The sequence below is a fragment of the Stegodyphus dumicola genome, chromosome X1 (genome assembly GCF_044657685.1).
Source record: "Stegodyphus dumicola isolate Sdum_Otavi_A_Nest chromosome X1, ASM4465768v1".
NCBI classification, from domain to species: domain Eukaryota; kingdom Metazoa; phylum Arthropoda; class Arachnida; order Araneae; family Eresidae; genus Stegodyphus; species Stegodyphus dumicola.
The window spans coordinates 226,733,225-226,759,227 of NC_140780.1; the positions used below are offsets into that span (position 1 = coordinate 226,733,225).

General features: G+C 35.3%; 1 protein-coding gene across 7 annotated transcripts in view; it reads left to right on the forward strand.

The window, feature by feature from the left end:
• LOC118189173 (uncharacterized) overlaps positions 1-26,003 on the forward strand; it is a 298,250-nt gene that overhangs the window by 197,414 nt on the left and 74,833 nt on the right. For all 7 annotated transcript variants that reach the window (XM_085808704.1, XM_085808699.1, XM_085808700.1 and 4 more), the window contains 2 exons: positions 11,160-11,299; positions 21,935-22,094. In XM_085808704.1, the coding sequence (XP_085664830.1) occupies positions 11,160-11,299; positions 21,935-22,094 (300 nt within the window). The remainder of the gene's footprint in view (positions 1-11,159; positions 11,300-21,934; positions 22,095-26,003) is intronic.

The following is a 26,003-nucleotide window of genomic DNA, read 5'->3' on the forward strand; positions in this document are numbered from 1 at the left end:
AATCGGTTTTTCAGTTTTTATTTATGCATTCTGTGTATTACCACCCGAAATGAATTTCTCCAATATTATTCATGAGTGCAGATAAAAATAATTTTGGACTCCAGAGTTCTTGAAAATCCTGAAAGCCCTAGCATGGCTATGTCTCGTTTCTGCAGCAATTAAACACAGACCAAAACTCTTAGTGAAAGGCATTATCCACTTGTAATTAGTAACCCTCTGAAATGAAACATTTTTTGTGATACTGAGATTTAAAATGTCATTAAATGATGCAAAATAATTATTAAAGACATTTTACCTTCATTCTTTCATCGAGAAAGCAAATCTTCATCCTTATGTACTTCGTTAAGGGGTAATGTAAAATGGTGTTATCCTGTTAGACAGAGATTTTCTTAAAATAGCATTCTGGAAATATGGGAATTCCTTTCCGTTGAAAGTGGCATTATAATAACTCTCATCCGGTTAGCACTTTATATTTGGGTCGTCTGTTCCGCACATTTTATGCAGGTAGCGGGAAATTATAAGTTGATTCTTTGACAATCCTAGTTCTCGTTTTCCACATATGTTTTAAGTGGCTTCCACTTTACTTAATAATCCCTTTTATAATCCCTTAACAGGAAAGATTTGTGAAACGGAAGATACAGCTCCTTTGTACAAAATTAGATTATCTCGGTGAAATCTGAAACATCATTTAGTTTATTGTAATTTTCCTGGGCGTTTAATTTATTTCGCTTATATTTTAAGCAGATGCTGAGAAACTTTCTAAGTATAAATGGATATAATGTAGTTGTTTGTATTATTATTTACATCAAACATTCCACCAGAGTAACGTAATTGATTTTTCTGTTAGGAACTCCTGTACTGAGTACTCTTTTCAGCTCATTTTAAATATAAACGTCTTTTATTTCTTATGTTTTCAATAAAAAATTTTTGCAAGATGTATGAACACTTTTGTGATTTACTACATGTGTTTTTCCAAAGCAGTTTGATTTCGGGTATATTGCTTACTGCCGCAACTTTGAAATAATGTTTTCTGTTCTCTCAGTATTTTACCTATGCAATGAAGACTGTAATGTATTCTAAAATTGGAGTGGTACTTCTTTTTACCATAGCCTCCGAGATGTCTCATTTCACCAAACATCTTTTATTTGTAGAGGAAACTGTGGCGGACGCTTGTCTTTTTTTTTCGGACTCTCTATGATATTAAACATGCATATAAATGTGCAGTTTGGACTATTTTAAAATTTCTCTTAAATTCGGGATCTCATAATAAGCTTTCGTCGGGGATTACTGTCTTGGTGAGTACGGAATCATGACCCCGTGAACCCCAGGGATCATTTTCTTTTATTCACGTTTGCTTTATTTCATTCTTCCTTGTTACACTTCTGAGACTGGGCTCAAAATGTGACACTTTTACATCTCTTCTGTCTCGAGCTTCTTATCGAGAGAAAATTGCCCACGCGTATGCCGTGCGTGGAGATCCGAAAGACTGGAAAGGAGGGCCTTGGTAGTCTACGAGCGAGGTACTATCCCAACACGTTGGTTTGGTCTCTGCTTCATACAGAAACCTGGGGCACTTACCTGGACCGCTTTTAATCGTCACCCTCATTTCCTGGAACTTTCAGGGCTTCCATCACAGTCTTGATAGCATCAAAAAGTTGATCGCTATCCATTATACTTGGCAGTACAGGAAACACTTGTAAAACCAGCGCACTCTGTGAATCTTGGAAAATACTCAGTAGTGAAGAAGAAAATGTAATTAGTAATAGTCTCTGAAGGCTATTACTAATTACATTTTAGCTATTTATATTGCACTATACTATCCTATAAAAATATCCCACTGACACCTTAGACAATGTTAATGAGAATATGTCTTGTGTACCTGTAGCGAAATGAACAACTTGATTAGCAACAATTTTATGACCTCATACAGCATTTGCCTGTTTCTTTTGTGCTTGTAGGTGATTTCTAACGACAAAAGTCCTCTATGAGGAGTTCTGACATTTATTCAAGTGGATATAGATAAAGTGAATGCTAAATGATCATAACCTTTGTGTCCGTAATAAGGACGAGAAAATCTACTTTCATCAGGCAACGAGGAACATTTCATATGCTTGATCTTGCCATTGTTTCACCATCCTTCTTCCTTTTTTTTCCTCATTTGTTTCGAAAATGATCCTTTGAATAGCGATTATTTCCTCGTCCTTTTGTGTATAGCAGAAGAATATGTATGAGTCTTAAGACTTCCAAGATTTGTGCTTGAGCAAGCCAATTCTGTCCTCTTCTCTGCTTATGCCATGGTCACTGAAAATGTGGTGAATAATGTGGCTGTAGATGAAGCAATACAAGTCATTATTACTTAAACTATTATTCAGGCAGTTGAAATCTCTATTCACAAGAAATCAATTGTGCTTCAAAACCGTGGTGGAACCGTTAATGCCGAAAAGGTCTGCAAAAGCTAGCCTAGAGAAAAATCTTTCAAGTACCCACTTTGCTAAACTTTATAGCCTTAAAAAAGCCAATATAAATGCAAGAAAAATAACACTCCAGAGCCATATGGATTCATGGATATTCGTTATGTCTGGAAAAACGTCATCTACGCCAAGTTGAAAGAACTATGGGAAAGATTTAAGATGCGTGCGTAATGAATAAAAACTATTCTCTTTCATTTCTGGAAAAATATCGCTGTGTGATTAGCACTGCAAAAAAAATCGAATACAGTGAGACTTTTGCTACTATTCCAGCGGCAACAATTACCCACCAGCATTCTTTTAGTCTAGCTGTGCTCAGTGTAGATATCCATTGTGTTCAAATCTTCCAACTCGGGGCCTTATTAATGGATATTGTACCATGCTTGACCTAAAGAGAGCTTTGTTAAAAACTCGTAGATCTACTCTAGGTAAAATAATGAATAATTTGAAATAATGAATCATCTTTCCTGTAAGTTTTCAGTATTTATCTCATTCTTTAGTCGATTATGAAAAGAGCTTGCCTCTCCAATTGCATGGAAGAAGTTTGATGCAATTACCATAGCTAAGCCAGGGAAAGTACCAAAGAATTTCTCTATCTGCTCATCGAACTTATGAGCTGCATTTGCAAACTGTTTGGAAAACAATGTAGACCACCTAGTCAATTTCTTGGAGAACAACATAATCTCACCATATCAAAATGATTTTCATAAAGCAGAACAGCCATTAATGATTTACTCCTTTTAAAAACCTCCATCCGTAGAGAAAAGGAAATCCGTGGTAAAAAAAAAAAAAAAAAAAAAAAAAAAAAAAAAAAAAAAAAAAACCCCTTTAGTTTCAATATTTTTTCACATTGTAAAGGCTTGTGATAAAAGCCGATCTTTATGCTAATGGCTTGAGCGGCAACCGATATGTTTCACACAGGATATTTTGAGCGCTAGGACATTCCAAATAAGACTTTACTGTATGTTATCAGGTGTTTTGTCAAGAAGCTGTCGTGCCTCAAGCCTGTATCCTTAGTCTTACACTCTTTAGCTTAAAAGCAAGGAAAAGTCGGAAAGAATCTGGTCGGAAATAAGTTCTTTCCATATTTTCGGGAATTCTGTATGCCGATGACCTTGAGATAAATGATTAAAGTACGGATATGCTATATATGTGGAGATAACTGAAAATCTCTCTTAATGTTGGCCGTAACAGTTAAATACTGTCAAAGATAAAATTAACTATATTAAGTGTTCATATTTGTGATTTTTAGTTAATTGCAGTATATTGTAAAAGTTACTGTTAATATTTAGTTACTCTGTTGCTATTACCACTATGAAAATACATTAATACAATACTGAATTTAAAACTTAAATAAACACAATATATTAAATTTGGTATGAAACTTTTACTTTCTACAAATTAAATATAACGTGCATGAAAGAATGCAGGTTATTTTAGATACAGGAGAAACAATTACAAATACAGGAGAAACAATTACAAAAACAGATATTTTAATACTGCATAAAAAGTATTAAAATATTGGTTTGATCACGTAAATGCAATTTCACATATTATAATATTTTCTGTAGTACTTTAAAATGTAACTAAATTCAGTATACAATTGTAATTTTAAAAAATTGTTTTCAAATGAGCATAAAAATATTATTTACATGATTTATAGAATACAGCACTACTATTCGATATAAATCAAATAACACAGGGAGGAAAAATTAGCACTTTGCTATCTACTTGATGCAACAAATATACTACAGATTACATACAAACAAATATGTAAAACAGAAGCAACGGAATGCAAGAATACAGATTAATAACAATAAATGTGTTTGGTTAGAGATACAGAATTACTGTGATACTATAGAGTTTTCATAAACGTGGTTAAGAATATATTATTCAGATACATTAAGATAGTATTTCCTTAGGATAATAACTTGCTAAAAATGTAATTTATAATTAGATGTATTGGTAACACGTAAAGATGAGGCAAAAATATATTAAGAGAGTATTTACTTACTTAGGAATATAACGAAAATGTAATTTCTAATTAGATATATCGGTTACAAGTAAAGACGAGGCAAAGAAAGTTAGAAAAAGTTTAATCCCGACCAGCATATTGTGCTGCACAATGTCTTATGGTCTGTGATAGTTTGTTTAGCACAGGTTTGTTGTCTAATAAATTTTCTGCCCACATATATGCCAGTTACTTTCACCCGACGTTTTCAGATTTGTTTAAAGAGTATTCCTGCAGTGAAACAAGAAATGTTTGAGATCTACCCTTTTTACCGCAGTTACAGTTATCTGAGGTACGCAGATTAAGTCTTTTAAGGTAACTCGGGAGGGTGCCGTGTTTCGTTAGAAATTGGTTTAGGAAGCGTTCGCGTATTTAGCTTGACCATTACGTTTGGGCAAAACGTAAAAGTTCTGCGTCCTCTTCTGGTCTCAGCTCATCTTCTCTACTTTATTTGAGTTTTGCAGATCTATAATTCTTTTAAGGTAAGACACTGGTAATTTTGTCGGGTGTTCCCGTTGTGAGATATTGTTTGCTGTCTGTTTACCTAAGTCATCTGCTTGCTCATTCTCCTGCATACCAACGTGTATTAGGACCCACCAGAACGATGGTCTCTGGTGCAAAGCACAATTTGTTAGCAAGCGTCTTAAGCTATTCACTATCTCGCTTTTACTAATTTGGCCTTGTATTGCCGCAAGGCCGAATCGCCAAGAATAACTGCAACATCATTTCTTATGCTGGTTGCAAGTTTGATGGATACCTTCAATACTATCAGCACAGCTTGAAAGACTGTATTGTTGATATTTAGTTGTCTGGTCCAAGTGTTTCGTAGCTGAATATTTTGTAGGGCGCAGTATGATGTATGATGATAGACGAAACTTCCGATCCCCAGCTTCGTGTTCAAACCATCCGTGTATATAACAGTTTTGATGCGATAAATAAGTTTATTGGTCATAGATATATTCTTTGTGAGATCTGTGGTTGCTAGGTGTCCAAATATAGCAGTGTATGCGACTCACAATCCATACTAAAATATATATCATCCAATTTTTGGATGTAGCCAGATGATTTTTGTTATTATTGCTTCCCTTTCTACTGTAAGATCTAAGAGGGGGAATTCCCGCTAATACTTGATGGGCTGAAGTTGGTGAGGTACAATACGTTGTGCATCTTAAAAGTAGTTAAGTTCACTGCATCCCTATTGGCTCTTTCCTCATATATTTTTTAAGATGCTGCCCCCAAACTGAAGATGCGTAAAGTATAAATCTTTTTGTTATGACTTCATTACACAATTTCAAGTAATATGGGGAAGTCCCATATGAAAAACGTTATTCTTTTCATTTAATTTCTAAGTAGAAATACTTTCATTTTAATGACACTAAGATGAGACATCCATGAAAGTTTTTTATCAAATGCGAATCCAAGATAGAGTAATTCTCGAACTCACTTGACATCCCAGAAGTTTTACAACTAAATTGCGGTTTAATCCAAGGATCTTCCACGTCTCTTTCCCGCCACTAACCTCTCAAGAAGGCACGACTTGCCATGTGTTTTGAGTATCCTCTTACCGCGCAGACATTATTTGCTTACAAACGTCTGTGTCTTCTCCGGAATTCGAACTCGGGTCCATCGATACGGCAGTCAGCCTCACTAATCACTGTTCCGATTGGGCGGCATGTTTTCAAAACAAAAGACTGCATGCGTACTTTTGCGAATATCGAAACCTCCAACCCGATGATCAGTTTCAACTTCAAGGTGTCGTTGATTTTACTGGCAGCTGAAATTCTTAGGAACTATTTTCGACCAAAAACTGGACTTCCTTTCGCATGTCCTATAGTTGAGGAAGAAATACTTTAAAACACTTAATATTTTAGAAGTCATAGCGAATATTTTCTGAGGCGCAGATCGTTGTTTATTACTTTGTTATTTCTTTGCATTTACAGAGTACTTGTCCGCTCAAGACTGGATTATAGCTCAGTGGCTTGTGGTTCAACACGTTATGGAGTTATCACATCTAACAATGTATGATGCTAGACGAAACTGTTCCGAGAAATGAGCAGGGCCCACCAGCGGCCGAGCGATAAAGTCGCTGAATACTAGTAGTTCGGTCCCAGGTTCAAATCCCGCGAACGGGCTGGCTGCATGGGCGTTTTCGTGGTTTTCCCCATGTGTAACATGTGTACGAGCCAGTTTTCCTTAGAACGTCCTCCACGAAGGCATCCCTCCCCTTAGGCAAATAGCCCTAGTGCGCTTTGCCATAATTAAATAAATCAAACAGAGAAATGAGCTTACCGTAGCCTACTGCTGGGAGGGTTCCTAACTGAGGCATATTTCATTGACATCTGTATCCCGCCTAGCTACGTGTTTTTTTTTTTTTTTTTTTTTTTTTTTTTTTTAACTGAACTAAAAGCGTTTTATTTGTAGCGCTGTCCCTCATGCGATATCTCCAAACTTTTGATTTTCCTGTAAGTCAACCAATCAGATATCCCAAAAATAAAAATTCTGGGAAATGTTTCTTTCGACGAGCTTTCTAATAATCCGCAATATCCTTGCCTGATTCACGTACACAAATAAAACATTTATTTGAGACGAGCAATTCCTGTCATTAAAGGCCAGCGACTTCTTTTCCATTAATCAGACACTCTCTGCTCACAGAAGCCATCTACATAAGAAATGCTCTACAGCGTTGTTAGGTTAGCTTGTAGATGTGATATCGGTTTTAGTGAAACCGGGCCTTATTCATCTCCAGATTCTGTAGATATGCTTCGAAACGTTTAGAGCGTCTCCAGTTCGGAGTATGTATGTTGACTCTTGCAAACCATCAATCACTTCAGATAAGGCGAAATCATTAGCCTTTTTGCCATTATTTCCATGTATTATCACTACTTGACCATCCTAATGAAATCGTTTTGTTTGATGACTTGCACAACCTCTTGGTTGAAGTTCGACCTTTTTGTGTGCGTTATTTCTCTTTAAGGGTTCGTTTACTTATATTACATTATCAGGTTCAGTGTTCCGCCTTACTTGCTTGGGGAACATTCCAGAACCTGACTCGGAACAGGGAGCTTACTAAAGCTATGTTCAATAAATGTAGGAAGTAGACAAGATACACAGGAAGGGTATACGAAACCCTTTATTTTTCACTCTTTACAATAATTTCCGTGCTTCGGAATACAGAGACCAACTACTTGTGGTGTGAACGTAAGAATATAAAAATATTAACTAAACTCTAACTTAACTTTGGAATAATAAACAAGGGCCTACGTGGAAGATTGGCCGTATATTAACAGGAAGCCGTATGTAGTACAGAGAACTGTTAACACTACAATACGTTTAAAATTATCAAGAGGATTAAACCTCTGGCCTGGAAGGCAACCAGCAACCGAGTAAAACTGCTAAGGCAAGCGGCCTGCTTCGATTAACTCCTTCCATTCTGTCGCTTGGCAAAAAGCCACAACTTGAGTACTTGGCGTTCGCCAACAAATTTGCATAAATAAGTTAAAGCTTTTAATTCTGGCCGGAAGTAGAAAATAAGAAGTGATAGTAAAGATTTAAAATAAAATAAACGTTAGTAAAACTTAAGATCCTTACAACATGACCGTTGTGAATACCCATGCAGTAAAGCATTTCGAAAGCCCACTTTGGGAAAATGCGCAAATTCGGCTTCTTAACATTTTCCAAAAATTTTGACGAAAGAGATAATAACGAGTTAGAAGACAGGCGACTTATTCTTGAGGAGAGACATAACTACACCAGTTATATTCCCGTATTTACAAATTGGTTATGTTGGTGCATCATAGGCAACCGCATGGAGGCCAGACTATTACAGAATTAACTGCCATATATAATATGCTTTCATTCAAATATAAACTCTACAAGTCAAGTTTCTAATACACCAGTGTTTGTGAAAAATGCTAATACCATGAAGGAATTGTCGGAAATGAATGAAATTTATTCTACGTGTTACCAGCAGCGGTACAAATAAACGAACAAATTTACAAGACAGAAAAAAAAAAAAAAAGTTGGAAATCTGTACTTTGTGTGTTTGCCTCTCTGGGCGATGAGAGACCGTTAACGCCGTCGCATTGAATCGTACATGTTCTGAATGTAATCCTGGGGAATGGCATTCCGTATGGCTTCGACTTGATGCCAAAGTTCAGTCTTAGTGTGTGCCCCACAAGCTGAACGAGTGAGTCTCCGACTGAACAAAACCGAGACATGCTCAATGGGCGAAATATCCGAGAATAAGCAGGCTATGGTAGCCTAAAGAAGACTTGGGTAGGCTGAGAAACATCTACACGGGCATTATCCTGCTGAAATACTGCGCCCGCAGTGCGTCAAAAAATGGGAAAGACCTCTGGCTCCACAACTTCTCTTATATAGCGATCACTGTTGAGTTTGACTACAATCTGCACCAGATGGGATCGATAATTATACCCAATGGCTCCCCACACCATGATGGCAGGCGTTTGTGCGGTATGACTCTGGATAACATACTGTGGGAGCAGATGTGTCCCTCTGTAACGTCTAACACGTATTCTTCCATCACTCAACTCCAGATTGTAGCGAGATTCATCGGAGGAATGAACTTGTTGCCACAGGGCCCGACACATACTGTAGTGCCATACCCATTGAAGTCGGAGGTGTCTGTTATTCAACGACAGGAGAATCCTGCGTAGGAACCATTGCACGCGGTTCATGTTGCAGCAGACGACGATGAACCGATGAACCAACACAACGCCTGTGAAGGCGTGCTCCAGTGTTGTGGTAACTCACGAGAGGACGCTGTACGATCCGTCACAGCCATGTGGGTGAGTTGTCTTTCGTATTGTGCCGTTGTTCTGTTGCTTGTCCCACCGCAGGATTTCGTGTTGTTTGGTTCTCCTCTGTCCATTTCTTCCGAACACTCACTGTTGTGGCATTACGCTGCTTGCGGGCTGCGATTGCTCGATCGTTCATCGCAGACAGAGGAAAATAAACAGATTTCAACGCAACTTTACAGTTCTTTATATACATGGAACAAGAGATCGGTTCTACATCTACGTATGCGCAATCGCTTAATAATTCTAATTTGCATGTCTTACCTCACTTCACATTTCCTGTAAGTTTGCTTCAATTTGCTTAACTTCTTGATGGTGTCGCAATTTGCACAAACATTAGCTTTTATATTAATTCGTTTAATGTACTAAAAGCATTATAAACGTTTTCTGATACCCAGAATCCTGTGTTAGTTGACATTATAAGTCTAAAAATGGACAAGAAGGCTTGCAAGATCCTTTATTGCTGAGTTCCGGAACGGGTAGGGATAAAAAGTTAGGAGTTGTAGACATTACCCCAACGTCTTCTGTCCTTTTTCCACCAGCTCGTCCCTCTTAATTATAATAACAAGGTCATCAAGCAAAATAACATGCAGAAATGGCAGTAACTATGGAATTGTCAACTTCTTAAGTTAAGAAGGATAAAACCAAAAGTCGAGTATTGAGAGGCTAGTGGAAATTGGAGGGGGGGGTCTTTTTTCCTCACCTTAGAATCGTTTAGTCTCGAGTTACTCGTTAAAAGCTGAAAGAGAACTTGTTTTCTGGAGTTGTAACTTCTGTCTGCGTGTCACATTTTAGTTGAAAGGTCCAACTTTTGACAGACTTCGACCAAATGTTTTGTTGACTGTCGCAAGACTGTTGGCCATTTAACTGGGAAAAAGGCCAATTTTAATCTGCTTAATTCTTAACAATGTGTTTTATTACTTTATTATATGTGCTAATAATGTGCATATTCACCAGATGTTTGACGTATTGTGGAATTTAAGGTTATGCTCCATTAATTCCACTATCTATCCATTCTCACGGTGAGCTTTATTACTTTAAAATGCATATATAGAGTGTGATCAAAATACACGTTTCGAATGTTTAGTTAAAATGTATTAACATAATAAAATATATTCCATTAATCTCCCTCATGAAGGCTCCACAAATATCCTATTGGTCTTTATATTTTCTGAAGTAGTTCTAAAAATCCTCTGTTGGAGATGTGGCTGCTTTAATGTCCATAATTAATTTTAGTATTTCATATGTTTCTTAAGCAGTGTTTTGCAGTTTGTAACAAAATGTCACGTTAGTATACAATTATTCCTGATTTTTAATTTACGACTTACTTTAAAATTCGCTTTCTGTCAATCATAGCTCATAATTTACTGATTGCCTAAACAAGTTGTAACTTGTTACACATTTTTATTAAAATCTGATCTTTGGCTTTTTATGCTGAAGATAGCACTCAGAATAATCGTAATATTTTATCACACCCTTTTCATGCTTTTTCATTTCCTTTCCATTCGAGTATGACAGTCACGAAATCATTTCCTTAACATTGCGATTTCCAAACATACATATGACTTTTATCAGAACAAAATGCGTACGTAGTAAATTGGACTTATAAATTAGTATGAAAATAACAAATAGCTCACTGAGTTCATTTCCTTAATTGACGTATTTTCCTAGGAAAGAAAACTGAAAGCTAACTGTTGCATAGGAGAGTATAGGAACTGTCAGAATGAAAATCCTAGTTGGTTTTCGTAATATAAGATGCATACACAAAAGTTGAAAGCTTAATCAGCAACAATTCATGTGCATGTAAAATTTCCTGTGCTAAAAAATTGTATGTTGCTTACATCTTTCCCAATTTGTTTTTAGCTGTAAAAAGAGTGGATCGGTTCCCTCTGGTATATGCTGAACAAGAGGTTCGCGCTTCCGGACGAAGATCTCGTCAGCCCGTTATCACTAGGGTGCTTGATTTGAACCTCCTGGATGACACTTATGCTGGAGTCACGAAGGTAAGTAATTGTAATGTGGAATTGGAATCCCAAATTCTAATGGGGAATTGGAATACTAAAAATACGATTTTCTTTCAAATTTGATTCTTTCTGCAGAAATTTGAACGTTTGTAAGAATTCCAGTCTACTCATAAGAATAATAAAAAGAAATAAGAACTAAGCCTCAGTTTTTCCCCAAAAAAAATCTTGCAGTGAATGTATTAGCTGTGAAAGACTGAATGATTCTGCGTTGCAGCGGCAACTTGGCCACTTTTAGAAATTTCTAAATATTGCATTCCTAAGTAAATCTTTTCTAAATAGAGCATTTAGAAATAATTTCGAAAACTTCCTTTTGTATTAACCTTTCGGCTTCAGCGAGGCTAATCAACTCTTTCTTCCTATATAAGCGCGATATCTGTCAGTCGTAAATTTGTAATGCGAGGTGTGTTCGCTTGCGCCCACTGCGGTACGTAACTGGAATACGAGCTGAGCTCGCTGATGACCATCAAATGTTTAAAAATACTCTAAAGTGTATGTTCGTGATATGACTGATGGCAGAATTACTACAGGTTTTTTATTGTGTTCTCACAAAAGCGCCTTGAACAAATATAGTTTCTTGGGATACGACATATTCGAAAATTTGAGGAACTGTATTTGAGGGAGTGTATACAATGTGTAGTATGTATTAAACTCATTGTGATTCCTCTTTCGAATAATGGCCCTATGCGATATGAAGCGGGTTCTCCCAACTATGCCGTACGATTCCAGCATTGCATTTAATTAATTTAAACCAAGTATTTTGGTTTGGTCACGTGCGAATTGGTTGAACATCGTGTCATTATTATGTTCTGTTAAGTCTTGCCAGATGTTAAACGAAAATTTATGAGGGACTGAAGCAAATGTATTGCAAAAATTATACCTCGTTCAAACGCTTTCCAATGATCGTAACTTATCTGTGCGTATCACTATGCAAATATAACTTATCTGCATATTATCCAAATACAAGCTGAGAAAAACCATTTTAATCATTCTACTGAGGCATTTAGCCCATCAGTAGCCAAATAGTTAAGAGCGCTGAACAGTGGTAATTCGACTAATTTCGGCACATCATGTGATGTTTGCTTATTTCGATCGACGAAGTCAATTATTTTCGTCCGTTAAATACACCGGCTTTGCATTTGTAAGAGACTTTGCATAACAGGTTTAATTTTGGGGAGATAGCTTATTTTGGCGCATAACTTGCGTGTAAGCATTTTGTTACTGTAGCTGAGGCCTTCTTATGAATGCAGATATAGTAACTATACAAAAAGCGCATTCAGGCGCTCTGTACCTATAAATTGTTTGAACGAAATTAATCCAAATATGCTCTCTGATAATAATAAACTAATAATAAATTATGCTACACGAATTTGTGTCCAAAGATTTAAGTGGATTCTCAGAATGTTTTTTATTTCTCAATTTCTCTAATTTTAATCATATATATATATCTGTTTTCTAATGATGTATATATTTAAAATAATTTATATATATGTAATTTTATTCAGTTTCTATTTTAAATTCTATATTTTAAAGTACCATTTACGTAATATGGCTTTTTGCGCTGTAGTAACTTGCCGTAGCACTTACAGAAGTACGAAAGGATGAGATATTTTATTTCATGGGACCAAAGGATCCAAATGAGGTTTTGCTTTTGACGAAGGAATAGATACACAAATGTCAAAGACAAGATTCTATTAATGCAAAGAGCGGAAAAATCTGCAGCGAACATTTTCTATGCAGTGTTTCTGAAGATGATATGAAAAATCGCTTGTTTGGATAGCCACAAAAAGAAACTGTTGAAATGGAATGCTGTGCCAAAAGTAAATTATGACGATAATAATAAATCGGAATTGATGATGACAATAGTAAATCAAATTTTAATGATTTTGAAATAAAACTCACAAATGAAAATGTAGATATTCCTGAATGCTCTAAGTTTAAGGATAAACAAGAATGCATTGATAATTTGAAGAACAAAATAATATCCTTATAAAATTGTATTAAAGTATTGAAAAATAGGGAAAAGAAAAATTTTAGAATGTTTGTTCAGCGGCAAAGAAGGTGGACGACATCTAGACAGAAATTGGTATCAGAAATTAAAATCTCAAATAGCGAAATTTGGGGGGGGGGGAGCACAAATCGAAGAATTTGAAAAAATGTCTAAAGCTTATTTTTATAAAGACGCAGATTAATGTATTACTGAAAAAGAAGTTAAAAATCAGGTGGACTAGTGAAGATATTTCACGTTGCATTATCATAAGAGGTCTGTCAACTTAAAGCTATGATTTTTGGAAAGAAAAAAAATTAAGGAAAAAACTGGAATATCTTTACCTAGTATTAGCAAATTAAAGAAATGGTGCGCTAAATTTTAGTGTAGTTCAAGAATTCAAAGTAATGTTCTTACTCTAAAGAAGGAAAGAGGCGAATATTTGTATTCTGTAGAAAAAATATGCGTTCTCAGTTTCGACGAAATGCATATAGATTGAAAACTCTGCTATGACTCTAAACTGGACCAAGTTCTCGGTTCTTTTCAAAATGTGCAATTTGTTTTAATCAGAGGTTTAATTTCGCGCTCTGCCTCAAATTACTGAGAAACCACGTTTTAGATAAAGGATTTGTTTTAGAAGATGGAACTGTTTTAAATTTTGTTATTATTAAAGAGGTTTTAAATAGAGATTGAGAAGAAATCAAATTATGTCACAAACTAAAATCGAATTATTTAATGGTCAAGGGAAACGAGAGACAAAACGTCGCTCCAGAGAAAACATTATTTTAAAAAAGTACCGCAAAAGGTATGCTCCACCCCACAGGAAATCAAAAAGCATCTGACTTCTATGAGTTAATCGATAATATCTTCGGTATTATGAATAGTACCAACAATAATAACAAGTATTTAACAAACTAATTTTTTTAAGTACTTGTTAAAGTTATTCTTATTGTATCCTTTGTAACTAATTATTGATTAGATTTTATGCTAAATTAGCATGCTAGATAAAATATAATAGTATAAAACATTAAAGTAATTGGCATAAAAAGACTTGCTTCCTTTACTCACACTTTTGAAAAATTAAATAACTGTATTAGGTACTCTGAGTAAAGCTATTTTGTCAAAATTAAGGTAACAATCTTACATACTCGTACATTTATTTAATTGTAATATAGATATAAGTATAAATTACAAAATTATTTAAAAAATTATTATATTGAATCGGAAGATAATTATAACAATGTAAAATTTACATTTAGGCAAAAAATCAAACGTAGGTTAGCAGAAATGTTGCCATATATGTCATATATGTTTAAAACTATGTCAATGTAAAATTGTTTTTTGAGTAAATTTAAATAGCTGCTATTATAGTTATCTTAGAAGCAGTATAAAAATTCTCTCAGTTAACATGCAGATAAAAAATGATTAGAAATAAACGTTCATTAAATAAAAAACCTGCAAATAAAAATTGAAAAAAACCTACGGAACTTTATGTTAAAAGAGTAGCACATTTTATCTATTATTTTAAAATTGAGTAAGTATTATTAAATTTTTTAATGGTGCAGTCTAAAATGCATAAAGCAGTAACATTGTCTCTTCCAAATTATAGCTATCTTTCACACACAGCTCATTTTAAACGCTGGTTCAAAATCGCTAATTTTTTCAAGCTGTGAATTGCATCTGCGCGGTCAGTGTCATCATGACTACGTCATCACTTCTCGCTTTCTGCTTCAGGGGGAAAAGCTCTATGAGCTAGCCCTTCTCTTCTAAGTCCTGAGAGATATCAGTCCATACTTAATTACCATAATGCATGTGAGTTTATATTCAGAAATTACTACATCTTAATTACCCACAAAGCAATTTGTGGTAAATGCCAGACTGTTATGTTCTTACGTTTGAATGCCTTCCCTCAAGCTTACTTAATTTGTTTTCTCCTATATCAAAACATGGAATGTTTGAAATTAAGTAAATGAAATTGAGAATAAAGAAACTTGTCTAAGAATAAAGTAGCTGAACGAACTGAACAAAATTCTCAAAACAAAATATTACGCAAAATGCAGGTATTATTGTTATTGAAGGCTGTAATTCCATGAAAAGTAAAAGTAAGTGTTTAAGAGCATGAATAAACGAACACAAGTTATTTCGTGGAATGTTTCCTGAATTCTAGAAACTGAGATTTAGCTGAATTCTTAGAACTTATAGACAACTCTATCGGTCAGAAACTAGTCGTAATATGTTTATGCAGCAGTCCCATGCAATATTGTTTATTCCAATTCAGTTGTTTGACTGATACAAGTGCATATTCGTAGCACCGTTTTTGAAAGCATAGAAGACTGCTCTAAACTTCAGAAATTATTCAACGTCTAAGGGGAGTAGTCTGTTCCTGCATTTGAGATAACCGTTACGGGTTGTTCGATTTGAGATCTTAACTGTACTATGAAGGGAGAAGAAGAAAAACATCGAAACAGTTATTTGAAGACGCCTTAAAAAATAATCTTTCTGTGCGATAAGTGTATAAAATTAGATGGGGATTATGTTGAAACTGCATTGTAATATTGATGAAAACTGACAAAATAAACAATTTATACCATAATTCCTAGAACTCTGGAAACATCCTTGTATCTTGTGTACGCATAGGATACGATTATTAAGATGTAACAAATAATGACATACTTTTATAATTATGCATGTAGTAAATGCGGCTAGAATAGCTAAATCAAAAGACTTATTTAACCGTATTCGTGACCTATTTAACCATTATTTATCAAGATCTTTTTTCCAGTATTTAACAGTGGAATCGGTTATATTATAGCATAAGCATAACTTGGTGACCTCGTTACACCATCAGATATAATATAAAGTATTTGGCTAAAAGATTTCTCAAGTTTTCAGCATTAGAATAAATTTGACTTGACAGAAAGGAAACCAGTAACAGTGAAATCCGTGATGTTATTTTTGACTTACTGAAGTGATGTCGTTTTTGGCAACCATGTTAGGTTTAGAGAAAGCACCGCGTTTGGCTCAAAAACTTGGAAGTTTTTTTTTTTTTTTATGTTTTATTTTTAGTGTGTTAAAATACGGTATTGTCTTATGCTTTCCTGTGATAACTGTGCACTATTTTACTGCATATAACCCCTGAAAATTTTTTAAAAGTTGGAAATTTGAAATTCTTAGTTTCGGCGACGTAGTTTTATTATTTCGACATTCTAATTTCATGATTTTGACATTCTAATTTCCGGCCATGCAGCCATCTCATTCACCGGGATTTTAATCCTGGTCGAACGACTATTTTTCGGTGATCTTATCCACTAGGCCACTGATGGGCCCATCAGCCATGTGTCTGCATAATGCATTTCATAGATGCTCATTTGAATAATGGTATGGAAATCTTGCTAATCATTCTGTACATGCAGGCCTTTCATTTTCCACATATTATTGCTATAGGTTAATAATGTAGGAACGAGCGTTTTTATGCATAAAGAAAAACGCAAAGCGGACGGCACCCATTAGCTGAAGGTGCCCGGACATCCTCACGCTAGCATAGGTCCTGGGGAAAAAATGGTAGATCATATCGTCCTTCAAAATTACGCTACCCCTGTTTCCCAAAATATTCCTTTGTTTAGTGTGTGGTGGTTGATAATGGCTCAAAAACTTGTCATTCGTAAACAAAGTCAACAGTCACTTTGCAAGTGAAAGGGCGAATCATCACTGAAAAGAGAGGCATTCATTAAATTGTTCACTCCTTGAACACGGTAACTGAACATGTATTAAAAATCGTGTTGCATAAAGCCGATTTTCGTAACGGTCTTACGACACTATATGGTATACCTACTGTCAGTTAGCTAGGTAATTGAAGAAATGTCATATTTTGGCTGGATCATGTAACTGGGAGACTAGATCATGATAATCTTGAACTGATAGAGACTACCGGCTATCGAAGGTTTGATAATCGTTCCCACTCTTTGAATTTGCTTTCATAGTTTGTTCATCGTCATTTTGGACACTAGCCAACAGAAGGCAGCCAAGATCACAATTGAAAGATCTCCTTTTCTGTTGTTTAGAATGAATACTTTTCTCTTTTCTTGGGTCAGCTCAGCAGTTTAAACCGCCATCTAAGCCCTCTAAATCGAATTTTATTTTATATTTTCACTCCAGATAGTATTTAAAGCATTTACTTGAGAATTCCAACTTAGGCGTTCAGCTTTATTATTAAAGGCTTCAAAACTTTGTTTACAATATTTAAAATTAGAACACAAATTTTCAAATCTGACATCTACTGAGGGATAAAAATATCTTTCTTATAGGAAATATCACGAGAAGAAAATTACGGCTTTAGTTTTATTGCATATCTATCTTTCTGAATAATTTTCACAAAAGTAAGATTTCTTCTTCCCAACTTTCACAAACACGTTCTGCATGTAATATTACTATAGCTACTGATTTGAATTCGTGACTGAGAATTTGTGAATCCTGATGCATTTTACAAAGCGTTTTCTTCACATTTTTGTTATTTTTTACCCGTAAATTAGACTTTGATTAAAATACTGCTATTTTTGAATTAATGTTGGAACAGCAGATTTGTATATACATTTTTCGAGATAAAATAGGACCCTACAAGTTTGCTTTATGTTTTGTCTGTATCTTATCATAAAATAAAGTTGTTCAATTTTTCGTCTATTGTATGCATCTTAATTTTCATCTGTGCGTGGACGACTAATGGTCAAGTAGCTAAAGCTATGGCCTCTAGTCACACTGGGTTATACAGCGTGTTTCAAAAAGAATATACATATTTCGAATGCATATATTTATTAAACTGTATGACATATGAATATGAAACTTTACACACATATGCGCGGACCTCTCAGGGTCAGATTACAGATGTTCAATATGTCCTCCATCAGCGACACGAACAATATCACATCAATACTCAAGTTCCTCTCATACTCGGACAAGCATGTCCGTCGTCACTGATGTTATGACAATACGGATCCGGTTCTTCACCTCTTCCAGGTTCTGTGGGAGTGGCGGTACATAAGCATTGTCTTTAGTGAAATTCCACAGGAAGAAGTCACAGGGTGTCAAACTCGAGAACACAAAATGATTTCTGCTTCGGAGTAGCCATTTTAAACATGTGACGATTACCACGCAAAACAGAATACAACTGACATCTAGCGGCTATTAATATAAACTAGACTATGTATTCGTTTCACCAATAGCCGATCCAAGGCGCAGTGATCGATAGTTTTGGACAAAATAACACTTGTAATACGTATATTCTTTTTGAAACACGGTGTATTTCTATCTGTGGAATGGACGGATTTTATGAAGTTTCCGCGATTTCTTCTTATATCTGATATCAATAGATGCCTTTTTTCCAATGAAAAATTTTTACGAAGGCATCTCTTGCCATAAACAGACAGTTATGGATTGCAGTAAATGAATAATGTAGCCCAGTCTATATGTAACTGCATTGCTAATTTAGATGCCAATTTAATACTTTTCTTGAATATTTAGAATAGACAGAGAGAGAAAATATCATTTTGTACACATACGAATACCACAAATAATAAAATCGGTTTCACGAATAGATTTCCATGCATACGAATATTTTCAGCTCTTCTTTGGTTTTGGGTCGATCTCTGTAGATTTGATCTCTAAAATAGCCCCATAAAAAGAAGTATAGTGTTAATTCAGGGCTATAGGAGAGCCAAAAAAAGTTCATCGCGAAAGCGATTTGGGAATCCTCTTGCGAAGATATGATTGTCATATTGACTTCTGAGCAAGTTCAAGACGTCTCCTGTTAAGCGTGGAGGAGCTCCATTCTGCTGAAACCCGGTCTTATATTCAGTGTTCGTGGTAGGCATCAGGAACGAACTTCTTGCTCAAGAAGTCAAGGTCGCGTTCAGAATTCGCAATCTGGACAAAAAGTGCGGACCAAAAGGCTATCAATACAAAACCCACACGAAAGAGTGGCTTTTTGTGGATGAAGGGACTTGACAACGACAAACTGTGGCTTCTCGATGCCCCAGACCCGATAATTTTGATGATTGACATAAATATTCAACCAGATGTGTGCTTCTGAAAAACCAATATCATCACATTTGAAACCAGTGTCGATCATTTAACACACGATGTTGGCAAAATTCAGTCTTTTTCCCATAACATTTGGACCGAGAGGCTGTCCTAAGTGAATTTGTATGGTAAAATATCAATATCTTTGCGGGCTACAGCTCGCATGCTCCATGCTACCGATCTCCACACTGTGGCTGCACTGACGTGAAGCTGTTGAGCGAAGTGCCGAGTTGATATTAGTGGCTATTTCGCCATTATTGTTTTGACAGCGTTGATGTTTTCAAGCGTCCTTGCTGTCTTTTGTTTGGCCTTCGTGTCCCTTTGTCATCAGCTACTAAACCTGTTCGGTCAAACTTGTCAACGCTCATCGATCGTTACGTTTTGGCGAAAACAAATTATTCTTCAAAACTAATCTAAGTTCATAGATATGTTTCCTTTTGGCCCCTGTACCAGCATGCACAATTTCACTTCACTATATCCACTCTTAAAAGAGTTGAAATCTTAAAAGAGAGAAAATGGTCTTAAAAGAGAGAAATTGTTATTCAACTTAAAGTTTCGATATACCCTGTTAAGCATTCCGTACTCAAAATTATTATAAAATCAATTCCATTTAAGAATATTTCGAGAGAATAATTTATTATTGCGAAGTATGCGAAGACCATCTGTCTTAGTTGGCATGCTTTTGCGAAGTTTTTAAATATTTCGAGTCCACAGGAAACCTCAGACTAATGAATAAACATTAAATACATAAGAACCTTCCATAAAAAAACTAAAAACATATTGCATTTGAAGATCAGTTGCAAATAGTATCCGAAATAAGAGTCATTGCGCACTGTGGAAATTCGAAGGAAAGGGGGAGAACTGAAATTTTTTAAGAAGGTAGAATTTTGAGTTTTCGAAATAAAATTATATTTTCAAATTGATTAGCACCATCTTTCTCTCCGCACCTTCCCCCATCTTCTTACCTGCTGATTCCAAACTTATTTCCTTACCTTGGCTGTAATGTCTGATTTCTATTAGAGAGGTCTGTAGTATATTGAACAAATCTTCTGGTTGCGATTTCCTTCAAGAGTAAATTCCTTTGAATACTGCTTGCAAATATTTGCCAATTTTAGTTCCACGCTTTACCATAAGCAGCTCGACATGTCCTGCCAATCATTTCTACCATGTTATATATTAACCTGCTTTATTCTTCCTTTTGCACCTGAATCTTTTTTAATTAAGTTGTAATGTTGCGCGCTTCCAACCTGCACGCAACAATAGTGGTGACTGCTGAGAACTGGAAAGTAGACAAAGTCTTGAGAAGGGTTTAAGTCCCTTTTTATTCAACTTTAGAAATTACAAATGCGTGCTCTTGACGCTCACAAACTACGCCGACCCGGCGGTGAAATAAAAATAAGAAACTGAAAAGAGATAATAACAAGTGACTAACTACGAGGCTCTCTAAACGTAACTAACCTCACCGCGTTCTAAGATACCGCTGATAATTCAGCAAACTTCTGAATATTACGTTGAAAGATTAACAAACTGCCGAGGCAAGCACACAGGCTGAAACACGTGGTTCTTCAATTTCTAACTAGCCACCTCCACGCTCGTGAAGCAAGAAAGCACACCTTCGAACTCGTTTCCTTTCTATTTAACTCAGATTACTTCCGCTGGCAATTTGAATCCTTGCGCGTTCTACTAAAATTTACATACTCTGGCATTGGCAATTCCAGGGGAAAGTAAGGCTTGACAGGAAAGATAGTTTAATGTTAGTTAAAATAAATATAAACCCTACAAAGTGAAATTCTAAACAATTTAGAATAATTTATCGACTGAAGGTAGCGTTATTAACATGACTTCATGTTCAGTGTAAGTGTCCTACGAACAAATTTCGGCAGTTTAAAGATCTAAAAATAAATAATACAGTATTTTCTTTTACATTTCTAATTTAACAGTAGTTCATCGAGGTAATGATAGGATTTTATTAAATCATTTTAATAATTTTTGTAAACTTACTTTGTACTGCTTATTTCCATTTCATATTACCATTTTCATAATATGTTTAGTTTATTTTTAAGCGTAAGAGAGAGGAAATTGCATGGAAGCATTTTTATTTTACTGCATTAGATTTGGGGAAAATTTTGACTATTGAATTTTTACGATTGAGTTCAATAAACGAATTAATTTTTTATCTTTATGTTTTGATTATACTGAGTGATTCTGCTAAATATTTAAAACTAAAACTCCCAACCTAAATGCGACAATGAGTGGTTGGTGTCCTTGCATGACGAGTCGTCTGTGATATATCTTCTGTGATATATCTGATAGTCGTCTGTGATATATCTGTGGAGATAAATATACATTTTAGGAGTGATATTTTTCTCTCGGTGTGAATTCTAATAAAAAATTTCATGAGAGTGTGAAACAAAAAAAAAAAACGGTTGGGAACCTCTAGTTAGAACGGTGTTTGTTAACATTTTCCCTATAATTATTGCAATAAATTTTCCTGTTGTAATTTACTAACGTTTTAGTAGCTAATTTTCTTTTACTGCGTGTAATTTCTTTAACTTTAGACATTGCTATCAAAGTGTAGTAGCTGGTCCTTCAACACATTCAATCTTGATGTCTCAACTGGTGGACGCTCCCTCTCTTACCTGCTGGTGCACCTTTTTCAAGAGTATGGCTTTGTGAAAGCTTTTAGGTTGGATATTGTCAAAGTCTGGCATTGTTTTAGTAAGTTCAGTTTAATTTTTCACAAAAGTTTATTGAAAAATGAAGTGAAACTAAAATTCAAGTGAAAGAAAACATATAAATCTCGTTAGGCATGTTTCTTATGCTCATTATTACAGAATATTGTACATGTTATTCATATTATTAGTGATATGGTCCTTAAAATGAAAAAAGGAGTTGCTCTAAGATGCGAAATATATTCTAAGTTTGTAAATAAAGCGGTATTTCAGTTTTCATTTTAATGCGTAAATATATCTAAAGATTATCCATTTTATTATTTTTTTATAAAATGCGTTGTTTATTTTATGACCTTATCAGTTTAAAAAACTTCTTAACACATGTAAAATATTCCTGAATGGAGTAGTGTTAACCAAAACTCTGTTTGATGTTCTAATATTGATAAATGTTTTATTCGTGTCTATTAAGTTATTAATTCATCCATAAAATAAGAAAGTTTTTAACTTGCTAAATTTAATAAAATTATCCAATACAAACACTATACTAGTATATTTAAAATTAGTGACTTTAAAAGTGCTTTATACTTAAACTTTTCAAAAGGCAGCGTACTTTTCATTAAAATATTTTAAGTATAGAGTGAGTCAAAAGTCAGCTATAATGAATTAACAGTAGAGTACTCAGAGAATAAATGCAGGAAATTGCGATTTTTTTTAACTATTTCACTATTTTTATAATTATGTCCACTAGATGCCGCTTTAAGTAATAGGAGCAGAAAGTTCTGAACTGGAAGCACTAAATGTGTTCTTCAAGCTCGGTCAAAATTCTGGTTCATTTACTCATATCCTTTCTTCTTTTAAATTAATCCCACTGCTGACGAGACCATTTCCTCTTAATTAACCTTTAACATTTGTTCTGATGTTATTTAAATGACTAACTTTTTCATAGAACAGATCCCCGCATACAACATTAGCATATTTATATGTCTAGCATGGTACGATATTGCTAGAGAAGAAAATCCTTAATATTTAATTTATATTTTTATCAGGGTTAATTTTCAGTTGGCACGCATTTCGTTTACAATCATTTACGTTTTGGATATGTTTGATTGATGTATTTCACTTTTGCTTTTTATTTCTTCAAGCGTGTTTCGATAGTACGTAATGTGATTACTGTGTACGTAATTGTGATTTAAGTTTGTGTAATACATGCGTTACATAATTTTATGCCAGTTTAATATGTATATGCACGCACACACTCATACGCACATATCTATCTCGCTGTCTCTGTAGATAGATATCTGTATAAGTTAAGCATACACTAGTGTGCACAAATTAAGAACGAAGAGGGAAAATCAGCTAATGAGCGGAACGAAGAGGCAGAGCAGACTGAAAGACCAATCACGAGATCGACTAGGGTCAGGTACAGTAGCACATGTGCGTATATGCAGTTAAACATAATGGGGGAGTGTCGGAGGGGTATAAAGTTTGCTGCCAGTGTGAGCTGAGTATTTCTGAAAAAGTTGTTTCACTGCGTATATCAGTTTAAACAACGTTGAGCTGCTGCCTCAGTGTGAAATGTTGAACAATCAATTTTTAGATGACATCTGGATGATTTTACGCAAAGTCGAGTTAATGGAAAGACTGAGGAAGGTCAGAGGATGACAAGTGTGGCTGCGGAGTTTAGGAGTACACACAGCATCATTTCACGACTTCACGGAGAGCATTTCAGACTACAGCAACAGCTGTCCGTATTACCGCTGTAAGTATTACCTTTCTGTGAAATTAAAAAAAAAGTTTTGCCTAAAGAAAATTTAAATTTTAATCCTGGAGCGAAATTGAAAAAATGGGGGGGGGGGGGAAATTAAAATGAAAACGATGAAACTATTGAAAAAATCAAATTTACCCTTCTGGAAGCCAACAGTATATATCAACTGCTAAAATTACAGACGCCTAATAGGTTGCCAGAATTTTAAACGAGCCTTGCAAAAGGGAAGACCAGAAAATGAAAAACAAATCTTCCATTATCAAATAGCAAGGGACGTAAAAACCAATAACGGATCAGCAGTGGTCATCCACGAGCAACCACGGCAGCAGACGACAGATATATTGCCCTACAGGCAAGAAGGAACAGATGGCAGGAGAAATCTGTCAAGACATGTGGTTGAGTCGATTGGACATGACCTGTACGATGTATACCATTAACACCTACTCATCGGAGAAAGTGTTTTTTTTTTTTGTGGTGCAGGGAACACCAAAATTGGACAGATAATCAATGGGATAGAGTACTCTTTACGGATGAGAGCAGATTTAGTCTGAGTAGCAATCTTAGACACATACACATCTGTAGAGAGCAAGGAACACGCAATACTCCCTCCAGCATGATCAAAAGGGGCCGGTTTGGAGGTAGCGGAGTTCTCATTTAGAGAGGCATCATACTTGGTAGCTTTACCGACCTTCACATCTTCCAAGAAGGTTCAGTCACCGAGGTCCTCTATTGTAACGAGGTTCTTCTTCATTACGTGCGTCTTTTCAGAGGTGCTATTAGTCCTCAGTTCCTCTTTATGGACAACAATGCTCCACCTCATCGCACAGTTACTGTCGAAGAGCTGTTGGAGAGTGAGGATACTGAACGAATGGACTGGCTGGAAAGTCCTCCGGATCTAAATCCCATCCAGCATGTATGGGGCTTTCTAGGGAGACACGTGGCAGCACGTAACTTATCGCCAGTAACGATTCTGGATCTGCATTTGACGATACAAGAGGAATGGGCAGCATTGCTTCTACAGCTCATTGAGAAACTTATACTCAGTATGGACAAACGATGTGAAACCGCACAGTACTCAGGGAAGATCATATCCCCTAATAAAGGCTGGATGTTTCTTGCTTGAAACCTGTCACATGGATATTCTTCTGTCGCATTGTGCTCTATGATACATTTTTAATAAAGTTTCTTTTTATACTTTTGATTTTTTTGGGGGAGGAGTTCTGCTTACATTGTCCATTTTCGTACGTCTTTGGGATCTTAGGAAATTATTTGTGTTGCTTTGGAAAGCTTTTGAACAATGTTATATTGAAAAAAACCGTCTCGTCCTTAATTTTTGCACGCCAGTGTATATATACGCACAAATCAAAAATTAAAAAAAAAAAATCCAAACGAAAGACAATAAAACGCCGTATTAAAAATTTTGAAGTTTTATCTTTTGCATTATAAACTGATGGAACGTAAATTAAAGAGCACTGCAAAATTGGAGTAAAAAATTGTTCACTTAAAATAAGATATATAAAATACACATATAAAATACAGGAAATTTGTGCAAAAAAAAAAAAAAAATAAAATAAAAATAAAAATTTAATCTTCTTTGTTTAACGCTTCAAACGAAACTTATCAAGGGTGTTCTGAAGCCCTAAACCAAGTTGATTAATGAGTGTCGAAAATATGTTTCGTTCCACTGAATTCTCTGAGACTCAACCGCTTTATATTAATACAACTTTCATATCAAGTCTCATTAAATTCAGTTTTTCTCCTATATGCCTTCGCACTCATACAGTACAAACAATTGTATCAGCAGGACTTTTTTTATTAGCACAAAATGTTTAAATGTTTTAATATTCACCACCATTCTGCTATCCAGGCTCTCTGAAAAATTCCGCTTATTTTTTTCTTATTTTTTCCTTAACTTCTTCATCAGGACTGTTGTTGTTCATCGTTAATATCTGAGTATAAATCAGTTTCCATCGTGATCAATATCGTCATCGCCATGGAAATTTAACTCACGACCATCGTTCATGGAACAGGTACACATGATGTTTTTTGTTGATCCCTACGTTTTACCAGAAAATAAGAACGAAAAGAGAGTAAAGCAAAAGTAAAGCATATCCATTCGCAATTACCTCCCCCCCCCAAGTTCTGCTATGCTGCCTCAACCATGGAGGTACCTCCATGGCCTCAACGTGG